Genomic DNA, 22012 nt, shown 5'->3' with positions numbered 1-22012 from the left:
CAGGCAAAGCAAGCGCATGCAAATACACCCCATTTCAAGTCAAAAAACTTTTTCCCCAATTGCATACCCTCAACTTCCACTGCAATAGAAGGAGGGGTAGGTGTGTCAGTGTCCCAGAGGATGCAGAATCTGTTACGATTTCCCATGGGGCGTGGAGGACAAATGACCTGACCCAATGAAGCGGCCAGGCCAGGCAATTCTTCATGCATATAATCCGGGAAGTTAACAACCTCAACCCATACAGGACAATGATGGCGTATAAGACTTTGGTAATCCTTGTTTGGGGACCAAGGCATGGCATGTACCATCTGCTTCCCGTAGAAGAGGGGAGAAAGCTCAAGGAGCCTCTGCTTTGCACAAAGCATCTGATAAGTGCACCTTATAAAAGCCTCTGGAGGCAAAATAGACACCCTCTACAAAACATCCTCCTAGGATAGACTTGATCCATTGCGCAACATCACTGGCGGCTGGGATTCTTCCTGGAAAGAAAATAATTACCGCGGTTTGAGGTAGCTTCCTGAGAGGATTCACAAGGGAGGGCAATTTCAATTTGTATGTGACCTCTGGAATTGGTTTGCCCCATTCCTGTCGTGATTGCTGAAAGTCATCCTTGAGTGTATCAAACACATATTGAGCTTCCATAGTAAGCTCATCATCCTATGATGCAGGCTGAGAAGGACGACGCTTGGCATCTGCAGATCTTTCTTTTCTAGCATATGTACAGACATCGGAGCCTGAAGCCATGATTGAGATATGGCAAAGCAAGGAAGAAATAGAGTGAAAGACGAAGCAGACAGAGAGAATGCACGGAAAGGCACAGGGAGAAGGTGCAGAACTGTACGACAGAGGCTGTACGGAAAAACTGTACGGAAGGCCTTGTACGGGATAAGCTGTACGGAACAGCAGGAAGAACTGTACGGACGAAGGGGTTGTGTACGGAAAAACCTGTACAGAGGATCGTACACGGGATGAACTGTACGGAACAGCGGGAAGGCTATACGGGGGTTCTGTACGGACAAAGGAGTGCTCACGGAAATGTATGAAACTGTACGGGAAGAAATAGGGTGGTACGGGGAAGCTGAGTGTACTGAAGGTGTCGCGTCGTACAGAAGGGCTGACAAGAACCGTACGTACGTACGAAAAAACGGCGAGCTGTACGGGCCTGCACGTCGGGAGAGTCCGTATGGTGATCGTACGGATGTATGGACGGAGGGGGAGAGACCTGGGAGGGTATCGGGCGCCTTCGCTCACCGTCGCTCGTCATCACTGTCGCTCACCTTCACACACACACACACACACACACACCCCCCCAAAAACACACACACACACACACACACACACACACACACACAAAGCTCTAGGAGAACCGTAGAGCATTGTGCGGTTTCACACACACACACACACACACACACACACACACACACACACACACACGTGCGCACGTGCACGAACGCATGCCCCCATGTAGAAGGGTGTCCTTATCTTAGGGGAACCCATACACTAGGTGCATTAGTTGACCCTTATAAAAGGGTCCATCTTTTAGACCTAACGCTATCATTAATGCCAGCTCATGTTATGAACTTGGGATCATAACATTTCACCCGAAAGATGCTAGAATGCAGTTCTTCTTGTCCTTTGTGGAGATCACGGAGTAGTTGTCGCATTGATTGAGGCGTGACATTAATACCAAGGTGTTGGTGTTGCCAGCGTGTCATGACAAGAGAAATCACTAATCCGTGATTAGTAGACATTAAAAAATTATTATATATTATACACCAATGGTGTAACATGTATTTGTATTTATGATGGATACCGACCGATTTGTTATGGCGGTGGATCATCTCAGTAGATAGGACTAGTCGAGTTGGAGCCACTGCTACAGACGGCATCGAATTTGGACATGTGATACTTATTCTATTAATAAAAATGTGCACACACGTGTCTAGGTCCTAGGGGAAATAGGAAGGGAAGGGTGCATTAAGGTGCATTGAATGGTAGATGCATGGGTCATAGGGTAAGGGTAGGTGTAAATGGGAAGATGGAACTTGAGTGAACTCAAGGGACATTAATGAATATCACCCTTTCATTGTGAATCTCGCGTAGCATTCTTCATTCACTTTGCATTCATCCGCCATCTCTCACACACCTTGCATGTAGGTCGAAATAGAAACAAGTACCCTCACGAGGGCGCTCTTCCCCATTGGAGAGCCAATCGGCATTCAAATTCTACATGCATTGGACACATTTGCATTCTTGAGAACGCTGGTTCTTCACATTTGGTATCAGAGCCTCGATGATCCACCATTGGGACGACGAAGGAGCGAGCACGAGGCAAGGCAAGTGTGCGGGATAGAGGCACGAGAAGCCAATGCAGCATAGGGCGGGATTGTTCAAGGGAATCGCACGGGCAGACCACGTGTTAGAAGGCTTGTGCAGGAGAAGGCAGGCGCACATGAGAGACCTCCGAGCGGGCAGCGACACAGAGCGTTAAAGATTCGCATGGAAGGGCATGGGCTGACGAGCCGTTGAAGAAATCACGAGATTTGGAGGCCGAGCCGGTTCAGACTCTGATAGAAGGCTGCACAAACCTCGACAGAAGGCTGCGGAAACTTCGAAAGAAGGCTGGGTGCAAATCATGATCGCGACGGGAGACAGGCTGCAAATTCTCATATGTTATGGATGGAACGTTGCAGTCTTTGGATTTTGGAGTCTCTGAGGTAAGGGCTTTGTTTGATTTTTTGGGTCTTTGGACGGGAAACGGGGTGTATTAACGGGGTGAAACACACCCCCCTGCGAATAGACCCTTAAAACCCTTAAACCGTGGGAAAAAGAGACCCCCCCCCCCCTGAAGCCAAAAGACTTTGTACCTTGCAAGTAACGGAAGATGCGTTTTACAGCCTGCCAATGCATAATCTTTGGGCTGTGCATATACCTGCTCACCTGAAAAACTGAAAACTGAATATCAGGTCTTGTATTGCAGAGATAAATGAGGCATCCAACAGCTTGGCTATAGAGTGTGACATTAATTGATTCACCCGCATCATGCATTATAAGCTTCAGCTCCGGTTCCATGGGAGTTGACATAGGCTTGCAATCATGCATGTTGAATCTATCCAAGAGCTTTTGAACATACTTGGACTGAGACATAACAATGCCACGTTTCTCTTGAATAAACTGGATCCCCAAAAAGAAATGTAACAAGCCCAAGTCTGACATATCAAATGTAGCTTTTAATTGGACTTGGAAATCTGCAATTACTTCCTCATTTGATCCGGTGAGCAGCATGTCATCTACATAAAGAATGATGACCAAAATATCCCCCCCATCCTTCTTGATGTAGAGGGTGCTCTTAGTTGGACTATTGTGCAGTCCCTTGCTGGTTAGAAAGGCATCAATTTTGGCATACCATGCACGTGGGGCTTGTTTCAGCCCATACAAAGCTTTATTGAACTAGCATACTTGATGTGCATTTCCTGAAATTTCAAAGCCCGGAGGTTGTTTGACACAAACCTCTTCCAACAAGTCTCCATTAAGGAAAGCTGTTTTAATGTCCAACTGATGAACATTCCATTCAAAATTTGCAGCCATTGCTATAACTGACCTGATGGTGGTCCTTCTGGATGTATGAGCAAAAGTCTCCTCATAATCTATGCCCTTTTTTTGAGCATATCCTTTTGCAACCAGCCTCGCCTTGTACCGATCAATGGACCCATTTGGCTTTCTTTTGACTTTTAAAACCCAACGTGTACCTATGGCATTCTTACCTGGTGGCAAATCCACGACATCCCACGTCTGATTTTTATGAATGGACTGCAATTCATCGTGCATGGCATTCATTCAATACACATTATCCTTTGCTTCTTCAAATGTCTGAGGCTCCTCCTCATCAAGAAGAGTACTTGCATAAGCTGATTCAACTGAAAGAGCCCCCCCCATGTGCCTTATTGCACTATGAGTTCTGCCAGGCAATGGAGCCTCAAGCTTACTCTCCCTGAGAGTCTGAAGCAACCAATGTGGGACTGTTTTGGCTGCGTGTATCTCTTGAATTTCTTGCCTGACAACTTCATCCACACCCTGAGGTTGTACTAATTCAGCTGGGAGCTGAATCTGTACATGTGGATCTGGCTGAGGTTGTTGTAAATTCTGGGTTTGAGTGGTGGAACCAAATGCTATAGGAGGCATCCCCTCAAACACATCATTTGAAGAGGCTGGAATCTGAAATTCAGCATGTGTATGTGCAGAATTTTCAGAGAATATCACATCTCTACTAACAAAAATCTTGCGTGTAGCAGGTTTGTAGAGAAGATAGCCTTTGCTTTGTGAACTATATCCCACAAAAATGCATTTGAGTGCCTTATCTGACGACTTGTGTCTGAACTCCACAAGCACGTGGGAGTATGCAACACAACCAAAAACTCTGAAATGGTCCACGGAAGGCTTTCTCCCATGCCATGCTTCATAGGGAGTGATTGTCTTCAAAGCCTTTGTAGGAGCCCGATTTAAAATATAGTTGGCACACATGAGGCCTTCTAGCCAAAACCTGTGAGGCAACTCTTACTTGTGAGCATGCATCTATCCATTTCCATGGCGGTGCAATTCTTTCGCTCAGCTTTGCCATTCTGTTGAGGTGCAAGCCTCACTGTAAGCTGATGCATGATGCCTTTTTCTTTCAAAAATGTCTCAAACGCATGAGATATATACTCTCCCCCTCGATCTGTTCGGAGTGTCTGCACCTTGAGTCCTGTCTCATTCTCAACCATAGCCACAAAGTGTTTGAAATGCATAAACACGTCTGATTTTGCCTTGAGACCATAGACCCAAGTGTAGTTGGTAAAGTCATCTATGAATGTAACAAAATAGAGATAACCCCCAAAAGCAGGTGTCCTCATGGGACCGCAGATGTCACTGTGAATAAGCTGTAATTTCCGTGTAGCTTTCACTGCACCATACTTTTTGAAGGGAAGTCTATGCATTGTGCCAAGAATGCAGCCTTCACATGCATGAGGAGGAGGTGACTCCAAAGGAGGCAATGCATCAACCATATCATGCCTGTGAAGTGTCATTAAGCTGCCATAGTTCATGTGTCTATACCTGGCATGCCATAACTCCGCATTTTGCATCGCAACAGTGGGAGTGCTAACTGATAATGCAAGATGGGATGTTTTTGCATATAGATCAAGCTGAAAAAGACCTCGATACATAGTGCCAGATAACATCAAAGCATAGTCATTTTCTTTCTCTCTGATTGCACACTTGTCATCATAAAAAACAACGTGAAATCCTGCTCTATCGAGTGAGGACACTGAAAGCAAATTCTTCTTTATCTTGGGCACATAGAGTACATCTGAAATCCTGAAATGGTTGGAGCAAGAGAGGCAGATAAAATCCTCAATTGGATTCGTCATTTTGAGCTATATTTTGCCCATCAAGATAAGACCGACAACGAGAAGCTTGCTCTTGGTGGTCTTTATCACAAACGGGAAAAGAGCCTATTCTTCAATGGTTCAAATTTGTAGAGCAGGTTAAGGCCACTTTCATGCCTCCGAGGCATGAAGAAGAATTGACCTTCCACTGGGAAAGGTTCAGGCAATTCGAAAACGAGAGTAACGATGAATTTACAGGTAGGTTCTGGAAACTCTCCTTAGAGTTCCCTAAGAAGAGCGAGGATGATAGAAGGAAGAAGTATTTAGCAGCCCTAACCTCAAAAGTGAGGAGGTTGAAATGTTCAACCCAATCACCTTGAAAGTCCTCACTAAATTGGCTGAGATTGCGGAGAAGAAATTGAATCCTCGGAAGCCTTTCAACAAAGGAAAGGAGAAAGCTATTTTACAAAATGTTATCAACCAATCATGTCCTGGATGGATACCATTTTCTTCCATGACTGATTATGAGAAGAAAAAGCTAATTAAGGAGGGTAAATTTTTCGGATATAAGAAACATAAGCCAGCACATCCATGGCATAAATGTCCCACTCTATTAGCCAAAATCGCCAAAACGAATTCTGTAAAAGGGAAAGGCAAAGCATCCAAGCATGAGGGTGAGGCTTCTACCTCCTCATCCCAAGACTCTATTGTGAACATAGAACCAAGAGTAAATGCTATCCATTCAGCCAACATTGGTGTATGGATGTGTGAACTAAACAGAGAGTATGCATATTCATTGTAGAGTATAGACGGAGAAAAATCTGTGTAGAGCATCTAATAGGATGAATAGGGCTGAAATAGAAGAGTTGGAAAAAGAGATTGAAGGTCTATTGTTTCTATAGACTAAGTAGCTCTCCATCAAAAATCATCTAAAGCCAAGATCTACCTAGTTCAATGAAACATTTGGGTGAGAGAATCGTTTTAATATTGACGAGTTTGTTGAGAATATGTTTCAGCTTATTGAGCAGGTTACTATAAAGAGATTTTAGCAGCTTGGTATTTAGAAGTATGAAGAGATATTGAAGAAGCACTGCAGTGGTACTTCTGCATTTGAATATTCAGCATCCAGAGGAACCAGTTCTTGAAGATGGGATTTAAGTTCTGATTCAGAAGAGATTGTGTACTACCAAGAGAAGACTATTTGCAGATTATGAAGAGGAGATGCAAATGTAGAAGTAAAAGAGAAGCGTACCCAAGAGAAAGAGACAAGAGAGGATCGAGAAGAGGACCTTTGCCCATTAAAGCAAGAGGGAGTGTCATGATAAGAGAAATCACTAATCGGTGATTAGTAGACATTAAAACATTATTATATATTATACGCCAATGGTGTAACATGTATTTGTATTTATGATGGATACCGACCGATTTGTTATGGCGGTGGTTCATCTTAGTAGATAGGACTAGTCGAGCTGGAGCCATTGCTTTCAGACGGCATTGAATTTGGACATGTGATGCTCATTCTATCAATAAAAATGTGCACATACGTGTCTAGGTCCTAGGGGCAATAAGAAGGGAAGGGTGAATTAAGGTGCATTGAATGGTAGATGCATAGGTCATTGGATAAGGGTAGGTGTAAATGGGAAGATGGAACTTGAGTGATCTCAAAGGACATTAATGAAAGGGTATCACCCTTTCATTGTGAATCTCACCTAGCATTCTTCATTCACCTTGCATGCATCCGCCATCTCTCACACACATTGCATGTAGGTCGTCGAAATAGAAACAAGTACTCTCATAAGGGCGCTCTTCCCCATTGGAGGGCCAATTGGCATTCAAATTCTTCTTGCATTGCACTCAGTTGCAGTCTTGAGAAGGCTGGTTCTTCACACAGCGTACCTTTGGAAGTTGCACTTCCTAGGAAATGACGACTTGGCAGGCTTTGGTTCCTCTCCATATTCTCTAATGCTTAAGGTTTGATCAGAGACGGGAGTAGTGTGGGATCTGTTCTTCCTTATCTTCCCCTGATCTTCATGTTATCAGTCTTCTTTGGGGTCCTAAGCCTCACGGTTGTGGGCTTTCTTTGCTTCTTGTGATGCCAAAGGTGCTTCTTCTTGTTGGTGCGGTCCCGGTCTTCTCTCATCTCCTGGAGTCGCATTATCCAAACGAAGATGTTTTTGGACTTCTGTGCTTGCAAATGCATCATGGCGTGCATCATTATGATGGGGTCATCTGCGCCTTTGATGGCAGCGCTGTTGGTGGTGGAGGTGCTCCCAGCAGAACTCCACCACCTGTTGTGGAGGTTGCCTCATCCTCCACGCCAGGGTTAGAGGTGTCTTGTTGCTCATGGTTGCGTTGCCGGAGCAGGTGGTAACCACGCATTGACAAACCCTCGCTAATCAGTACCTCACACTTTCAGGTACAAGAATTTGAAGCTTTGATACCATTTAATGGACAAGGAAGCAACTGCCCCCGCCCCCCTTCTGTAGAGAGTATTTACTGTTTAGTAACTGTTTGCAAATAGGCTGAATACAGATATTTTGCACGTAGGCTGAGAACAATTGTTTGCCCAATGGCTGAGAAAATGATACATAGATGAAAGGGGATCCCTTCTTTTGGTTGATTTTCTCCCCTTCTCCATTTTCCTACTTTTTGCTGGTCGTCGCTACAATTGCTGGTGGCGGTGGGCTGCTGGGAATTGCAAGGGCTGATGGCAAAATGAGGGGAAATGGCCCCTTATACAGGCCTTTAGGTCAAACGCCTTCTTCCACAGACCGAGTCTGTAAATTTGCAGCCTAACCAAGGGGCTATCCTTCAGACGAGGGTCTAGATACCAGCGAGAAGCAAAATAACACTGCTCAACGAAGCCCACAGCTTTGACTAGCTCCAAGTGCACACCAAAAATCACTTCAGAATCTGGGGACCTGACCAACTCACTCCAGACTGCACTGAAGACGAAAGTGTCCTCTCTACTGTCCTACGAGAGACCTATGACCTGAAGGGGGAAAAAGAACTCATCCATCTGATACAGCTATGCTGTCCCGTATCTGTCAAGGACCACTCCAGATGGATAGTGCATCTATTTGAGCGACCCTCGTATCATTTCCTCTGAGGTGACTAGTCATATAAGTCTGTGATCTTCAGGAAATCCTTGAGAACCTTCGAGAATCCAAAGAAGAAGCAAGATTTCTCCCCCAGCTAGACCAGTGCATATACCGAGGCATCTAGAGGTCTGCCAATCATCTAAAATTAGAGTCATTTTACTTAACTGGCTGACTGTTAAATCTCATCCTGCAGAATAGGTGAAGCCCTCTGTTATGAATTTCTGAAACTTCTCCAAGCTCTGACACAAATCTGAGACTTGACCATTAGGCATGCCGAGACTTTCAGCCACCTAAGTCAATATGAGACTGCACACAAGTCCCAAGTGCACCAACCTCCTTCAGGGTCCCAGCATTGGGGCATCTAGATGGCAGGCTGCACGAGTATATAGTATATACCCTTTCTATAGAGTTTCAAAGCTGTCTAGGGTCAACCCTTCTCCCTTTGCGTGTGGGGAGCAATCTCATAGAGATTTGGTTAAGGACCTCATGGATCTGTGTCTGTCGTTTTGGTTCATGAATAGAAGAACTGTGTGCATCTGCCTCCTTAAAATGCGGCCAAGCATTTCAGGGAATCTTTCTTGTATGTGGCTCTAAATGTGAGTTATGTGACTTTGAAGCAATGAGATTTTAGAAAAAGCAAGAGTAATATATTCAAAATATGAGAATCGCACAGTAATGGTACACCATTCTAATTTATACTGTGTGGCAACATGAAAACATATCTACTATTCAACAAGGCAAAAGATTATATCAACCTAAGGATTCCAGTATAGGGTGCCCAGTATTTTGGTTTTGCTTCCACAGGCATAAAATAAATGAACTATATCTTCAGCTTGATGTCTATGTTGGAGGCAAGAGCTAAGGTTGTTTTGAAAGTGCTTAGTCTATTCACATTTTGCTGTGATGCAGATCCTGGATATGTTCTCAGAATGCCATATCTCTTCCAGCAAAAATGTTCGTGTAGCATACTCAACTTTGTTATTGAAGTAAGTTTGCTCCATAGATGCAGTTTCTTTGGAACTATTCACCACATGTTGACAATTTTTCTGAAAAGATAAGTGTGATGTGTTGGTTCTCTACACACAAATTGACTCACAGCCATGTGGATGGTAGGTTCTCTTACTTTTTGAGTTTGCTTCAGTTTCCTGACTTGTGCTGTTAAGAAATAAATATGATCACTGTATTCCATTTCAATGAACTTTTATTAGTCCAGTTGGATGAATAAAATCCATGTAAAGCATTGATTGAGCGAGATTTCTGTCTAATCCACAAACTGGAAATGATGTTATGCTATAATACGGAGACTCACCATGCAACAAGTGAAGTAAGAAGTCCCTAGATACAGGGCAATGCTAGAACAGATGAGGGACGTACTCCTGCAAAGAGAAACAACGTTGACAAGTGGCAAGAGCAATACGACGACGAGCCAAAAGCTGTCCAACGGGAAGCACCCCAAGCAAAACCCACCAGAAGAAAACCTTTTGCCGTAGCAGAAGCTTTGAAGCCCAAATATGCTGCAATTGTTTCCTCTCCCAGTGAGGGGAATGTGCCATGGATCAAATGCGATTGGCATGTGGAGCAGCCCAAGGAGAAGGTAACAATACCTTATACATAGATGCAGCCGTGCTCTTTGCCAATGGCAACGCAAGGCGCACATTATTATCTGATTGAAGCACTCAGTCTTTGAGATGGTTAGAGATCTCAAGACCAGGTGCTGGCTGAAAATCATGAAGTATACAAGATAATTTATGCTATAGAGGTCTATAATGCAGCCCCAATGCATACTCCCGGGTCGCTTCAGGAAAGAGATCACCATACCAGCATCATCGAACACATCCTCCACAGTATGTATCCTTGCCTTTGAGGATGAAAGCCAAAACAACCAAAAAAGCTTGCCGAAACAAGCACTTCCGCTTCTACACCCCTACCATCAAGCAAGGAAACAATGACGCCCCCTTCTGCTTCCTCATCGCAGCAGCACGTCCACTCAGAAGGGATCTTGAGGGACAAGGCTCGTCTTCCCGGCCAGCAGCTCCCAACTTCCAACCTAGGCGTCCCTTACCGTGGGACTTCTGGAGGTTAGAACCTTGGACCTATCTAGAGATTCCAGACGCATAACCTTTACCATTGGAGGTCACGCTCATGGTCCTTCATCCCCGAAAGGGGGGTTTTTGATCGGTGCAGTGGGATCTTAGACACACCCTGTTTGGAGATTTCCATTTGCCTCCACAGGGTTGGAGAAGTGGTCCCTGGAGGTGTTTGACGCTATTCTGGGTAATCAGATTATGTCATGATGGACGAGTGAATGGGACCACAGGGACTAAATCTTTTCTATGCCCATGGCGCGGAGGTGAACTTTCAGCTGAGCTTCACGTGCGAAGAGCCGGTGTGTGGTTTGGCGACAAGAGTTATCAGATTGCCGATGGAGGCAAAGGTGGAGCAGGCACACTTATGGCCCCTCCAGACGTGCGCCGAGTTGCTTGGGGTGGAAGCCTCCTTCATGATGAAGTGGACACAAAAGATTGGTATTGAGCCGGTATCCACCCTAGTACGATGCCGCACAGATACTGACTACTCGCCCTCCAAACCCCCGACAAAATCACACAAGGTAGTCTTTCTAGGACAGGCACCCACTCACAGGAGAGCCTTGTTCCTGACTCCCCCGTCCTCATGAGCTGGACCATAGTGAGCTAGAACGTACACGGGCTCCACGACCGTGTTCGAAGTCAGCCGCAATACCTGTTGCTCTGGCAGGAGTTGTAGAGGGCAGTGGTAGGGCGGGCAGTGGACATCCTTATGATTCAAGAGCACATGTTTTCAGCAGCAGATATCAGACGACGCCATCACCTTCTCCCAGGGAGAGGTCCAAAGGAGTGGTCTCTCATAGTAGGACGGAGCGGAGGGGTCTATATCTCAGTCTCACAGACTTTGGCTCCAGAGGTCTACGATCAGGGCGAGCTCATTCCAAGACGGGCAGTTTGGATGGGAGTTTGAACGGGAGAGTCCAGGATTGGATTCCTGAACATGTATGCCCCAGCGTGCAGACAGCACGCTGTTTGCAGAGTGTCTTCTAGATATTGATTCCTGGATTGTTGGGGTGATGTGCTTGCTAGCACCACTATCAAAGAACCAGGCATCACGAACATCTGAAGCTGCTATACAAGCATCATGAACATCAGGATTATATTAACATGTAACCAAGGAAGCCCAATGGTGGTCTTGTGTGAAACTAGCGGACTCATGTCGATCTTCTACACTAGAAGAACCAGATACAGCAAGACCAGATTCTTTCTTTTTCTTTTCGGATGCTATGCACTTCCTGCATTCAGAAATATCATGCCCAGGATTCCTGCAATAATTACATCTCTTCTTTTTTTTGTTATCCCTTGAAGAAGAGGCACCATGTGAATGATCAGCATGGTTTCCAGCTGAAACCTTGCCTTTACCTTTTTGTTTGTTATGGGTAGCAAATGCTCATCACTAGACATAGTAGCATTGCGTATCACACAACTTTGCTCCTCCTGAAGAAGAAGAGCAACAAGCTGGTCAAATGAGAAATGATTAGCATCACCCCCTGCAACCAACCTCAATGTAGTAGCAAAGCCTTGATATGAATCAGGCAACCCATCAAGGGTATTAGAAACCAGCTGAGAATCAGGCATAATCTCATCAATGTTAGCCAACTGCTATTTCAAATCCTTCACATTAGTGAGATAGGCATCCATGTTACGACCCTCATCAAGCTTAAAATCTTTCAACTCCCTGCGGAGATAGGCAACCCTCGCCTCATTCCACACCTGATACAAAGATGCAAACTGATCCCATGCTTGCGTAGCTGTCTTGCAAGACCAAATATGAGGGATAATAAACCATTTCACTGAAAGAGCAATCAAGGCATGTGCTTTGGCATCACAACAATCCCACTAAATTTGCTCTTGTGAAGGAGGCAAAGCACCTAGAGCAAGAGGTGCAGGAGTCCTGGCTGTAGCAGTAGAACCATCACGAAGACCCATCACTTGAAGAAGGAGAGGCTGCAGGTGTAGCACCAGCAACAGTGCGTGTAGGCCTGGCCTCAGAACCTGAAACAATATGCCATAGATTCTTGGCAACCAAAACATGTCCCATCATGTATGACCACATGGGGTAGTTGGTGCCATCAAACTTGTCATCGGCCCAATCAGCCCAAACAAATCATCTTTGCCACCAGACATGGTGCCGAATATAGGATCGATGAATAGAAAGAGAGAGAGAGCAAGGTAAAAAGAGTCGATAGAGTCTGCCGTCACGTCAACTAGGATAGATAAAAATGAAGCATACAAACTACTTGTACCTAGGTAAGTGTCCTAGGTGTCACATAGGACTAAGTGTCCTATGTGGCCTAAAAGGCACTAACACTATAAGTGCCTATATTTATGCCTACAAGGCACATACCATGGCCTATACGGCATCACTCGAACCACCACAAGACGGCCTACAAACCCACCTCCATGGGATGGGCTGAAGTATTTTGGAAACGTCTCAGAATACCTAGTATTTTCTGGTCATGGTGGCACATGTTTATCCAAAAGGATATAGCCACCTATGAATGTACAAGGGATGTCAGATCATGTAAGAAAGGGAACCAAGTGTAAAGCGTGTCGGAAGACTTCGAACTTGGGACGAGGAAGTGCCTTTGTAAACAAATCTGCTATGTTGTCCTCTGTGGGAAGATAGGACAACTCTATGTCTCCTGCTGACAACCGCTCCCGAACATAATGACAGTGAACTTCAATATGCTTGGTACACGCATGAAACACTGGGTTACGCGCAATGGCCAAAGCACTCTAGCTGTCAATGTAGACCATAGTGAAGGATGTCTGGCGAATACCAAAATCTGTAAGTAACTGTCAAAGCCAAACACACTCTACTGTAACGGCGAAATCTGCCATGTACTCAGCCTCATAGCTAGATGTGGCAACTGTTGGTTGCTTCTTGCTGAGCATGCATGGTAAGTGAACCATGATCACCATAGGAGAGGGCTAAATCCTGAGTGCCTCTGAGATATCTGAAGACTCTCTTCACTGCCTGCAAATGCTGTAAACTGGGCATGTGCATGAATCTGCTGAGCTGAGATACTGCATACTATAAGTCAGGTCTGGTGTGACATAAATAAATAAGGCATCCAACAGCCTGCTGATAAAGAGTGATATGACATGGTGGGCTCCCATCATGAGCTGAGAATTTGAAGCCAGGATCCACTGGAGTAGAGATTGGCTTGCAATCATCCAACTGAAAACGATCAACGAGCTGTCCAATATACTTGGACTGTGACATCAGGATACTCCCCTCAACAAGAGCAAACTGAATGCCCATATAGTGGAGCTGTCCCATGTCTAACATTTCAAAAACCTGCTCCAAATCAGCCTTGAAACCTGCAATATGCTGAGTATCTGGGCCCGTGATGAGCATATCATCCACATATGAAATCAGCACTAAAAAATCAGATCCACTCCCACGGACATAAAGAGTGGGCTCTATGCCGCTATTCTGAAAACCAAGAGATAGTAAGTGTGCATGAATGATGGCATACCATGCCCTGAGTGCTTGCTTCAAACCATAAAGGGATTTTCTAAGCCGGCATACCTTGTTTTCAAAATTAACAACCTTAAAGCCGGGAGGTTGTGTGACATAGACTTCTTCCTGCAGATCCCCATGAAGAAAAGCAGTCTTGATGTCAAGTTGGTGCACTTGCCAATGGTGATGGGTTGCAATGGCAATGACTCATCTGATGGTAGTAATCCTGGATGTGGGAGCAAATGTCTCCTCAAAGTCAATGCCTTGTTGTTGGGCATACCCTTTTGCAACAAGACGGGCTTTGTATCGCCATCAGATTTCCTTTTTAATTTGTAGATCCACCGAGTACCAATGGCATGCTTGCCAGGAGGGATATCTCCTAATTCCAATGTGTCATTTTTGGCAATGGATTGTAACTCAGCTCTCATTGCATCCATCCACTCTTTTCTGTCAAAAGCATCTTTATGGCACAAAGGCTCTTCATTGCAAGCTGCAGCAAGGAGTGCAAACTCAAGAAAGTGACCATGCATCTGTCTATTCCCTGATCTTGTCTGGGCAGCAAAAGGCTGATCTCGTTTGCTGTCCCTCAATGTATCAAGAAGCCATCTGGAAACTTGCCTTTGCTATCTATTGACAGCTCTTTCTTCAATCACTGCATCATGAATAGTGGGATCATTTTGTGCTGGAAGAGAAACCTGCAAATCAGCATGGGGTACTGGCTGATCATTGCTTGTTGAAGGGCCTGCAGGAGGCTCATGTTGCTGGTCAAAGTCTTCCTCTGATGAAGGAAGAGGTAACCAAGAGTCAAAGGCATCAAACATGTCAACATCTGGCTTAGCTTTCAAGTCCACAAGAGGAGAAGCTGACTGTTCAGCAAAGATTACATCTCTACTGACAATAATCTTCCCAGTATTTGGTTGGTATAACTAATACCCTCTCCTCTCCTGGCTGTAACCAATCATCAAGCTTATGTCTCAGCTGAGTCCTCCTCGAGGTGCATTAGCTAAAGGAAACAACTGTCTGCAAGATGTCACATGCTTGGAAGCACCACTATCAAAGTACCAGGACTGAGCATCATTAGCAGTAAAGAGTGCATCAGCTTTGGAGGGATCAAATGAGCAATGGACAGCCCATGCCCAATCATCCTAAAGAGCATGTGCATGTGAAGCATCTACTGGCTCATGGGATTCAATAGCATGTGAGGCATTAACTATCAATCCTGCTTTCTTTTTCTTCGAAGCAATGCGCTTCTTGCATTCTGAAATGTCATGTCCAAACTTGCGACAATAGTTGCATCTTTTCTTCTTTGACTTATCTGCTGTATTTTTAGATGCATGAGAGGACTTACAGCTGCTATGCGCAGATTTAGGCTTGCCCATAGGCTTGGAAGCCTTGCCTCTTCCTGTCTGCTAAGCAAATGCATGATCAGGAATAATGGCTTGTCTATTAGCTCGACTTTGCTCTTCCTGCAAAAGCAAAGTAACTAGCTGATCAAAAGAATAGTGGTCTGGATTACCCATGGCCACTAATCGAAGGGTTGTAGCAAACCCTTGATATGTATCTGGCAATCCATTCAATGTGGTCCTCACAAGCTGAGAATTTGGCACCCCCTCATCAATGTTGGCAAGTTGTTCCATGAGGTCCTTGACCTTTGTCAGGTATGCATCCATAGAATCACCTTCATTCATACTGACTTCCTGTAATTGCCTTCTCAAATATGCCTCATTGCGAATCTGATAAAGAGAAGCCAATTTGTCCCAAGCATCCTTTGCTGTCCTGCAAGACCGGATGTGTGAAATAATGATTCTCTTGCATGATAAAGCAATACATGAATGTGCATTTGCATCTCTTGCATCCCATTTTGACTCTTCCTGAGTTGGAAGAGCAACAGCATGAGTGCTAGAAGATGAGGCAACCAGCAGTAGAGGCAACCATTGTAGCATTGGCTGGCCTCAGATCAACCCCAGAAACAATATTCCACAAATGCTTTGCAACAAGAATATGTTTCATGAGATAAGACCACATCGGATAGTTGGTGCCATCCAACTTATCATCTTCACGAAGAACACTAAATAGATCTTGATTGTTCCCAGCCATAGCAAATGTGATACCTTGAAAGAGACCTGAAAACCCAAAAGCCTCAAGGCTATCACTGCAAAAAGCTGGCTGTTCAAAAATGACAGCAAATATCTGCAAATTTCCAACCCAAAACAAAGGGCAAATGCAGATCTAACCTGCAAATTTCCAACCCAAAACAAAGGGCAAATGCAGATCTGACCCAAATATGACTGTGGCATGCAATGTTCACTGCAAAAACAGCAAATCTGGCAAAAGCCCCAAATTTAATGAGGGCAAATAGGCCAAAAAGAGGACAAATGCAGAAAAGCCCCAAATTTTGCTGAAATTTTTGCAAATGTGACCCAATGAATGATAATATGACCCAATGTATAGCCTCAAGGCTTGAAACTGCAGGTACCAAGCAGTGTGGTGTACGTCTGTACGACTGTACGAAAGCACAGTGTAGAAACAGGTACAATGCCTGTACGGACTGCATGTACGAAAGTTGTACGATGCCTGTACGGATGCAGGTACGGAGCAAGTACGGTGTATTGAACGCAGTATGCCAGTACAGAGAATATTGTATGGCTGTACAGCGGCGCAGATACGGGAGTTGTACGATGTACTGTTGCAAGTACAGTGTACGGCGATGCAAGTACAGAAATGTACGGCGGGTGTACGAACAGCTGCTGTACGGGGAGATGTACGGCGGGTGTACGGACTGTACGGGGCTCTGATACCACTGTAGGATCGATGAATAGAAAGAGAGAGAGAGAGCAAGGTACAAAGAGTCGATATAGTCTACAGTCATGTCAACTAGGATAGATGAAAATGAAGCATACAAAGTACTTGTACCTAGACCTAGGACTAAGTGTCCTAGGTGTCACATAGGACTAAGTGTCCTATGTGGCCTAAAAGGCACTAACACTATAAGTGCCTATATTTATGCCTACAAGGCACATACCATGGCCTACAGGGCATCACTAGAACCACCAGGAGATGGCCTATACCGAAATACAGGGCAAATGCACCAACTAGCAAAGCAAATGAGAGAAAGGCAACCTCTTAGAATCAAGTGCCAAAAATCTGCCCAAGCTTCAAAGCTTATGTCTACAAAAGACTCTGCTGTCCCAAGGTGTTCCTGTTGCAAGAAAAATCCCCAAAGGCAACACGAGGCCTTCCAAGGCAACCAAGGCCTTTCCAAAATGCAAATGAAGCAGAAATTGGAAAAAGCCAATGCAACAACGGCTTACCCAATGATGTACAGCAATGACAGGCTCTGAAAGCGAGCAAATGAGGGCTGGAAATGAGAATTACAGCAAAAGAAGTGCTCCCACGAAAAGGAGAGCATGTAGAAATGGAGAGAGAGAGAGATCCAATGGAGAGAAGCTCGCAGCCCGAGGCAAAGAGATGCCAAATGTGGAGGGAAGGGCTCAAAGAGAAGTCTCCGGATAAATTCAGCAGCTCCAAATGGCTCCAAACGCTGGCACGCAGCTTGAGGCAGCTCCGAAATGCTGGCACGCACCCAAAGGCTGCTCCCCGTACTGCAGTAAATGCTTGCTGATGCAGTCCCATACAACCTTAAATGCAAGTCCCATAGCCCTGTATCTAGGGACTTCTTATTTCACTTGCAGCTAAGGCTTCATACTCATTTCCCAGAGGCTGCTACTAAAGTAGAGAGGGGGGCGGCGGGAGAGTGAGAGGTAGGGACACGGGGGACAGGGGAGGGGGGGCGGGTAGTGAGGGTGACCATAGGAGGGGGGGCTGAGGGGGGGGAGGGGGCGCAGGGAACCCTGGGGGGGAGGGAGAAGTGAAGAGGAGGAGGGGGAGGGGGAGGGGGAGGCGGGAGGGGGAGGAGGAGGGAAAAGGGCGACCATAGGCCCCCCTTGCTGATTAGGCTCGTCAGGGCTTTGTATCGGCTCCTTCACGGCCCTTATTGGGCTAGCGTATGCGGCTTCTGCCATTGCCGCATCTGGAGCTCCTGGGGCTCTCTGCTGCTGCAAGGCTGGGTGCGGAGGCTGAACTTCGGAAGCTGGAGGATCGACTGGATGGGCAGTGGCCTCTGCTGCTGGGGGAGGTGACTCCTGCTGTTCCTCTTTCGAGGCCTCTCGGTCAACCCTGTCCCTCTCCTTGCGGTTGGCCCTCTGTCTGTGGCGTTTTGCTTGCTTGGTTTCTTTTTCTTTTTAACCTGTGTCCAGTTCCCTTCTGAGGGGGTAACCCATGGGGTCTGGAACTCTTGGTGCTCCTGCCTGAGAGGGTGCTGAATTTGGGCCTGTTGACTCTGCCTACTCTGTGGAGGGGGGGGGGGGGGGGAGGCGCACGAGGGTGGCCTTGGGGGCAATCTCTGGCGAGGTGACCCATCTGTTTGCAACGAAGACATTGGCTTGGTAGCCCGGAGATCTCCACCCTCTGGCGAAGTGTGCCCCCTTCCAGGGTCTCGAGAAGGATCAGCTCTGGGAGGGACTCCGGGCTCTTCACCACCAGTGTGAACTTGGGGACTCCATCATCTGCTAGGATGGAGGCGGCCGTTTCTGGCAGGGACTCGAGCACTGTGCCAAATGCCCAGCCAATGGAAGGGAGGATGGCTCGATACTCCTTGGGGAGCCCTGGGAAGCGGAGTGTAATCGGAAACTGTGGAACATGGTGTGTCATATCCATGTCCTCTACGGTGAACCCATGATACCAAGGAAAGAGGTAGACAAGGTGCGGGCCAAGGAGAATGGGGCTCTGCTCCACAAGTGTCGAGGCGGTGTCAGGGGAGCTGAATTGGATGAGGAAAACACCTCGTCCATAGATGGTGACCTCGTGGATGTGGTCGCCCTCTAATGTCAAGCTCGCCTGGATCCACTCTCGCACCTGTCTCCGTGTAGGCGTGAGGCCCACAATTCTGCCCACAAGCGCCTTGTCTTGGAGGGAGGCTGGCAGAGCGGAGCTGGAGCGGGGGAGGTAGAGCGGGCGGAAGTAGAGCGGGGGGTGGAGGTGGAGCGGGGGAGGCAGGGCGGAGCGGAGAGGGAGGAGGGGCGAGGCGGAGCGAGGGCGAGGGCGAGGGCGAGGCAAGGAGGGTAGGGCGGGTAGCGGGAGAGCACACAGGCCGCGGGCAGCCTATAGGCTGCCGTAGGCAGAGGGGGGTTCTGTGGATATTCAAAAAGTTATCACTAGGGTAATAAAAATCCAGTTAGGGTAGTTAGCCCTAGGGTTTGTTATGTTGGCTCTCCCTTGAGCCTCCACACTTCAGCTTTGCAGCAATCTATTACAGCATCTCGTTTTTCTCCATTGTGCTTCCAGTTTTGAGCCTCCATTGCTTCCAACACCCAACGTGCCTGAACTCTTCTCCAAACCTTAGAGGGTTTAGCAGAATGCCTGACTTCCTGTATGGTAGAAGAAGAGATAGGAACAAGAGGATCAGAAGGCTTCTGAGCTGAAGCTGAAGAGCAGCATGGAGAAGGGCATACTCTAGCAAAATGGCCCAATTGTCGACATTTATAACAAGCATTAGGAAAGGAGGCAAAGCGAAGTGGAATCCGGAGGGGGTGAGGCAGTCCAAAATCCACTTCCAAGCATGAAGGAATCAGTTGCTATATCCCAAAGAACACACACCTGTATATTGTGACCAGAAAATCCTGCTTGGGAATGAAAAGAACACGGCCTAGCAGAGCAGCCAGAGAGGGCACATGCTGAATAAGAGGAACCGGCAAATCTTTGAGAGTAATGCGAACATGACAAAAGCTAAGGAGTGATCAGGCTGGGTCAAACAAAGGATCCCAAGGCATAGCAACCGCAAAATGACCCGCCCCATGTACTCTACCCAAAGTAAGTAAGTGGAAAACACTGTCCACAGAAGCACAACGCACAGAATAAAATCCCTTTCCCAAGAAAACATAAGATGTAATCTTGCCAGCACCCATTGCAGCCGAAGACCAGGCTTGTAAATTGGACACTGTGATGACTCTCCCGATAAAATATAAACAAACACCAAGCTGTTGTTCCTGGCGAATGCTTTGACGGAAGGGTTCAGGGAGGAGAGCTTGGCGTAGAGAAAGTCTAGCAATGGAGGGCAAAAACATTGAATCATCGCACAGTTGACAAAGCAGATCTTTCTGAAGCGAGGAAGAGGGGAAGGTTGAAGAATTAGACGTGGTTGCCTTCAGCCCTTCAGAAATCAATGAAGAGAGAGCCTCTTTTCTTCTTGCGAGCATAGTGAAGGGTAGGAGAAGGAGAGCTCTCAGAAAGAGAAGGAACAGGGGAAGAAAAGAAGAGAGGGGCTGGAGAGGCTGTAGCAAAGGTAGATGGGGTGGATACAGAGAGGCTGGAGGTGGACACAGGCTGCAACGGGCTGTGTACAGACAGCAGTAGGATGGAGGCTGTATGGAAAACGGAATGGACAGAGGTTGGACGGACTGCAGGAGAGGATGTACGGGCTGCAGCAGGGAGGGGACAGACAGCAGCTGAGGCTGCATGGAAAGGAACGGGAGGGACTGAGGCTGTACGGACTGCGGAAGAGGCTGTATGTAGCAGAGGTGGTACAGAATGCAGCAGAGGCTGTATGGAATGCAGCGGGGAGGGGACAGGCAGCTGTGGCTGTACAGAAGGGAACGGGAGAGGTACGGAAGGGGAAAGCATAGAGGCAGACGGTGGGAGGCCAGCAATAGGGCAAAGCGGGGGAGCAGAGGAGCTCACCATCGCTCTCACAACACACACACGCGCACACACACTTTTAGTGAAAAATTTTGACTGATTATGTTACAAAACTAGCAACCTCAAAACGAGGCAGCCAAAATTACATCAGCTGAAAATCTCAGTGTATGCTAGATATACATCTTGATCTATGCAGCGCGTTTGCAAGCAATCAAAGGAGGATTGTTGCAGAGAACGCTTAAAAAAGCCAAACAAGGAAGATATAGGATCACTAAAGACTTTACAGTTCATGTCTGTCCATAAAGTCCAGAGTGCCCGAAAAGATGAAACTCCGGTCTGGGTGGATGAAGACCAAAGAGTTAGAAAGACTTCCCGAAAGGAACAGTCGGGAATCTCACTCGCAGCACTGCCGAAGAAGATCAATGAACTCACGAGAACATGGACAAAACCAGAATAAATGAGGCACAGTCTCCTGAGAACTCAAACATCTGTGGCAATAAGTAGGAGCGATGTGTCTATGAGCCAACATGTGTCCAGATGGAAAAATGTGCAGAAGCACTCGCCAGAAGAAAACCTGTTGGCGAAGAGGAGTTTTGTAGGCCCAAAGTTGCTTTAATCTCTCTCTCCACCACTTGGTTGGGCAATGCATTTGCCAAATAGAATTGCCTTTCTTTGAAACCCAAGGTTGAGGCAAAAGGATTTTATACAATGCAGGCACCGTAATCTGAGATAGCCTCAAAGGGCGAGAAGAGGACCTTGTGGGAGTCAAAGTCCAATCCTCCAACCTATCCTGAAGTTCTAAAGGAGGAATCGGAACACGCACACACACACACTTTTTTGTGAAACCAGTAGCTATAAAATTAACATGAAATCAATGTACATGACATTAGACTCCAAAAGAGAGCCTAATGGGAGAACTCAAAAACATTGAGAAAACACTTCAAGGCTAGTAGCATCCAAGTCCCTCGCAGCATAACTATCATATTAGGATTGCTTGAGGGACATTCTGAAGAAACCATATGCCTGAGGAAACTGTTGTCCCATCCTAAAATGCAATCCGTGTGTCCAGATGGTCCATAGTACCCAAAAACGAGCCCAGTGAAAGAAAAGGAGGAATGGAGACATCTGAGATGAGAAGCATCCAAACATCCAGAAAAGTTTCCCAAATCTGATAGAGGGAAACCGAAGTCGCAGGAAATGAGAGACATGAGTGATCAGTATCCGAGAGTGCGGGCAAGACCATAACAAATGGGGAACTGTCTCGCTGTGATGAGAGCAACGGGGGCAGGAAGAGGAAGCAAT

At 46.4% G+C, this 22012-nt stretch overlaps 1 protein-coding gene across 1 annotated transcript in view; it reads left to right on the top strand.

Annotated features, from left to right (window-relative positions):
- The window catches only part of LOC147906195 (transducin family protein / WD-40 repeat family protein), a 170334-nt gene that overhangs the window by 134714 nt on the left and 13608 nt on the right, over positions 1-22012 (top strand). Inside the window, exon 19 of the mRNA XM_087377003.1 lies at positions 9374-9450. Coding sequence (XP_087233129.1) covers positions 9374-9450 — 77 coding nt within the window. The remainder of the gene's footprint in view (positions 1-9373; positions 9451-22012) is intronic.

The sequence above is a fragment of the Dipteris shenzhenensis genome, chromosome 1 (assembly GCF_047967505.1).
Source record: "Dipteris shenzhenensis isolate YYH24624 ecotype China chromosome 1, Dip_SZ_1.0, whole genome shotgun sequence".
Taxonomy (NCBI): Eukaryota; Viridiplantae; Streptophyta; class Polypodiopsida; order Gleicheniales; family Dipteridaceae; genus Dipteris; species Dipteris shenzhenensis.
The sequence above is the reverse complement of the archived record's forward strand: the minus strand, read 5'-3'. Positions and strand labels throughout refer to the sequence as shown.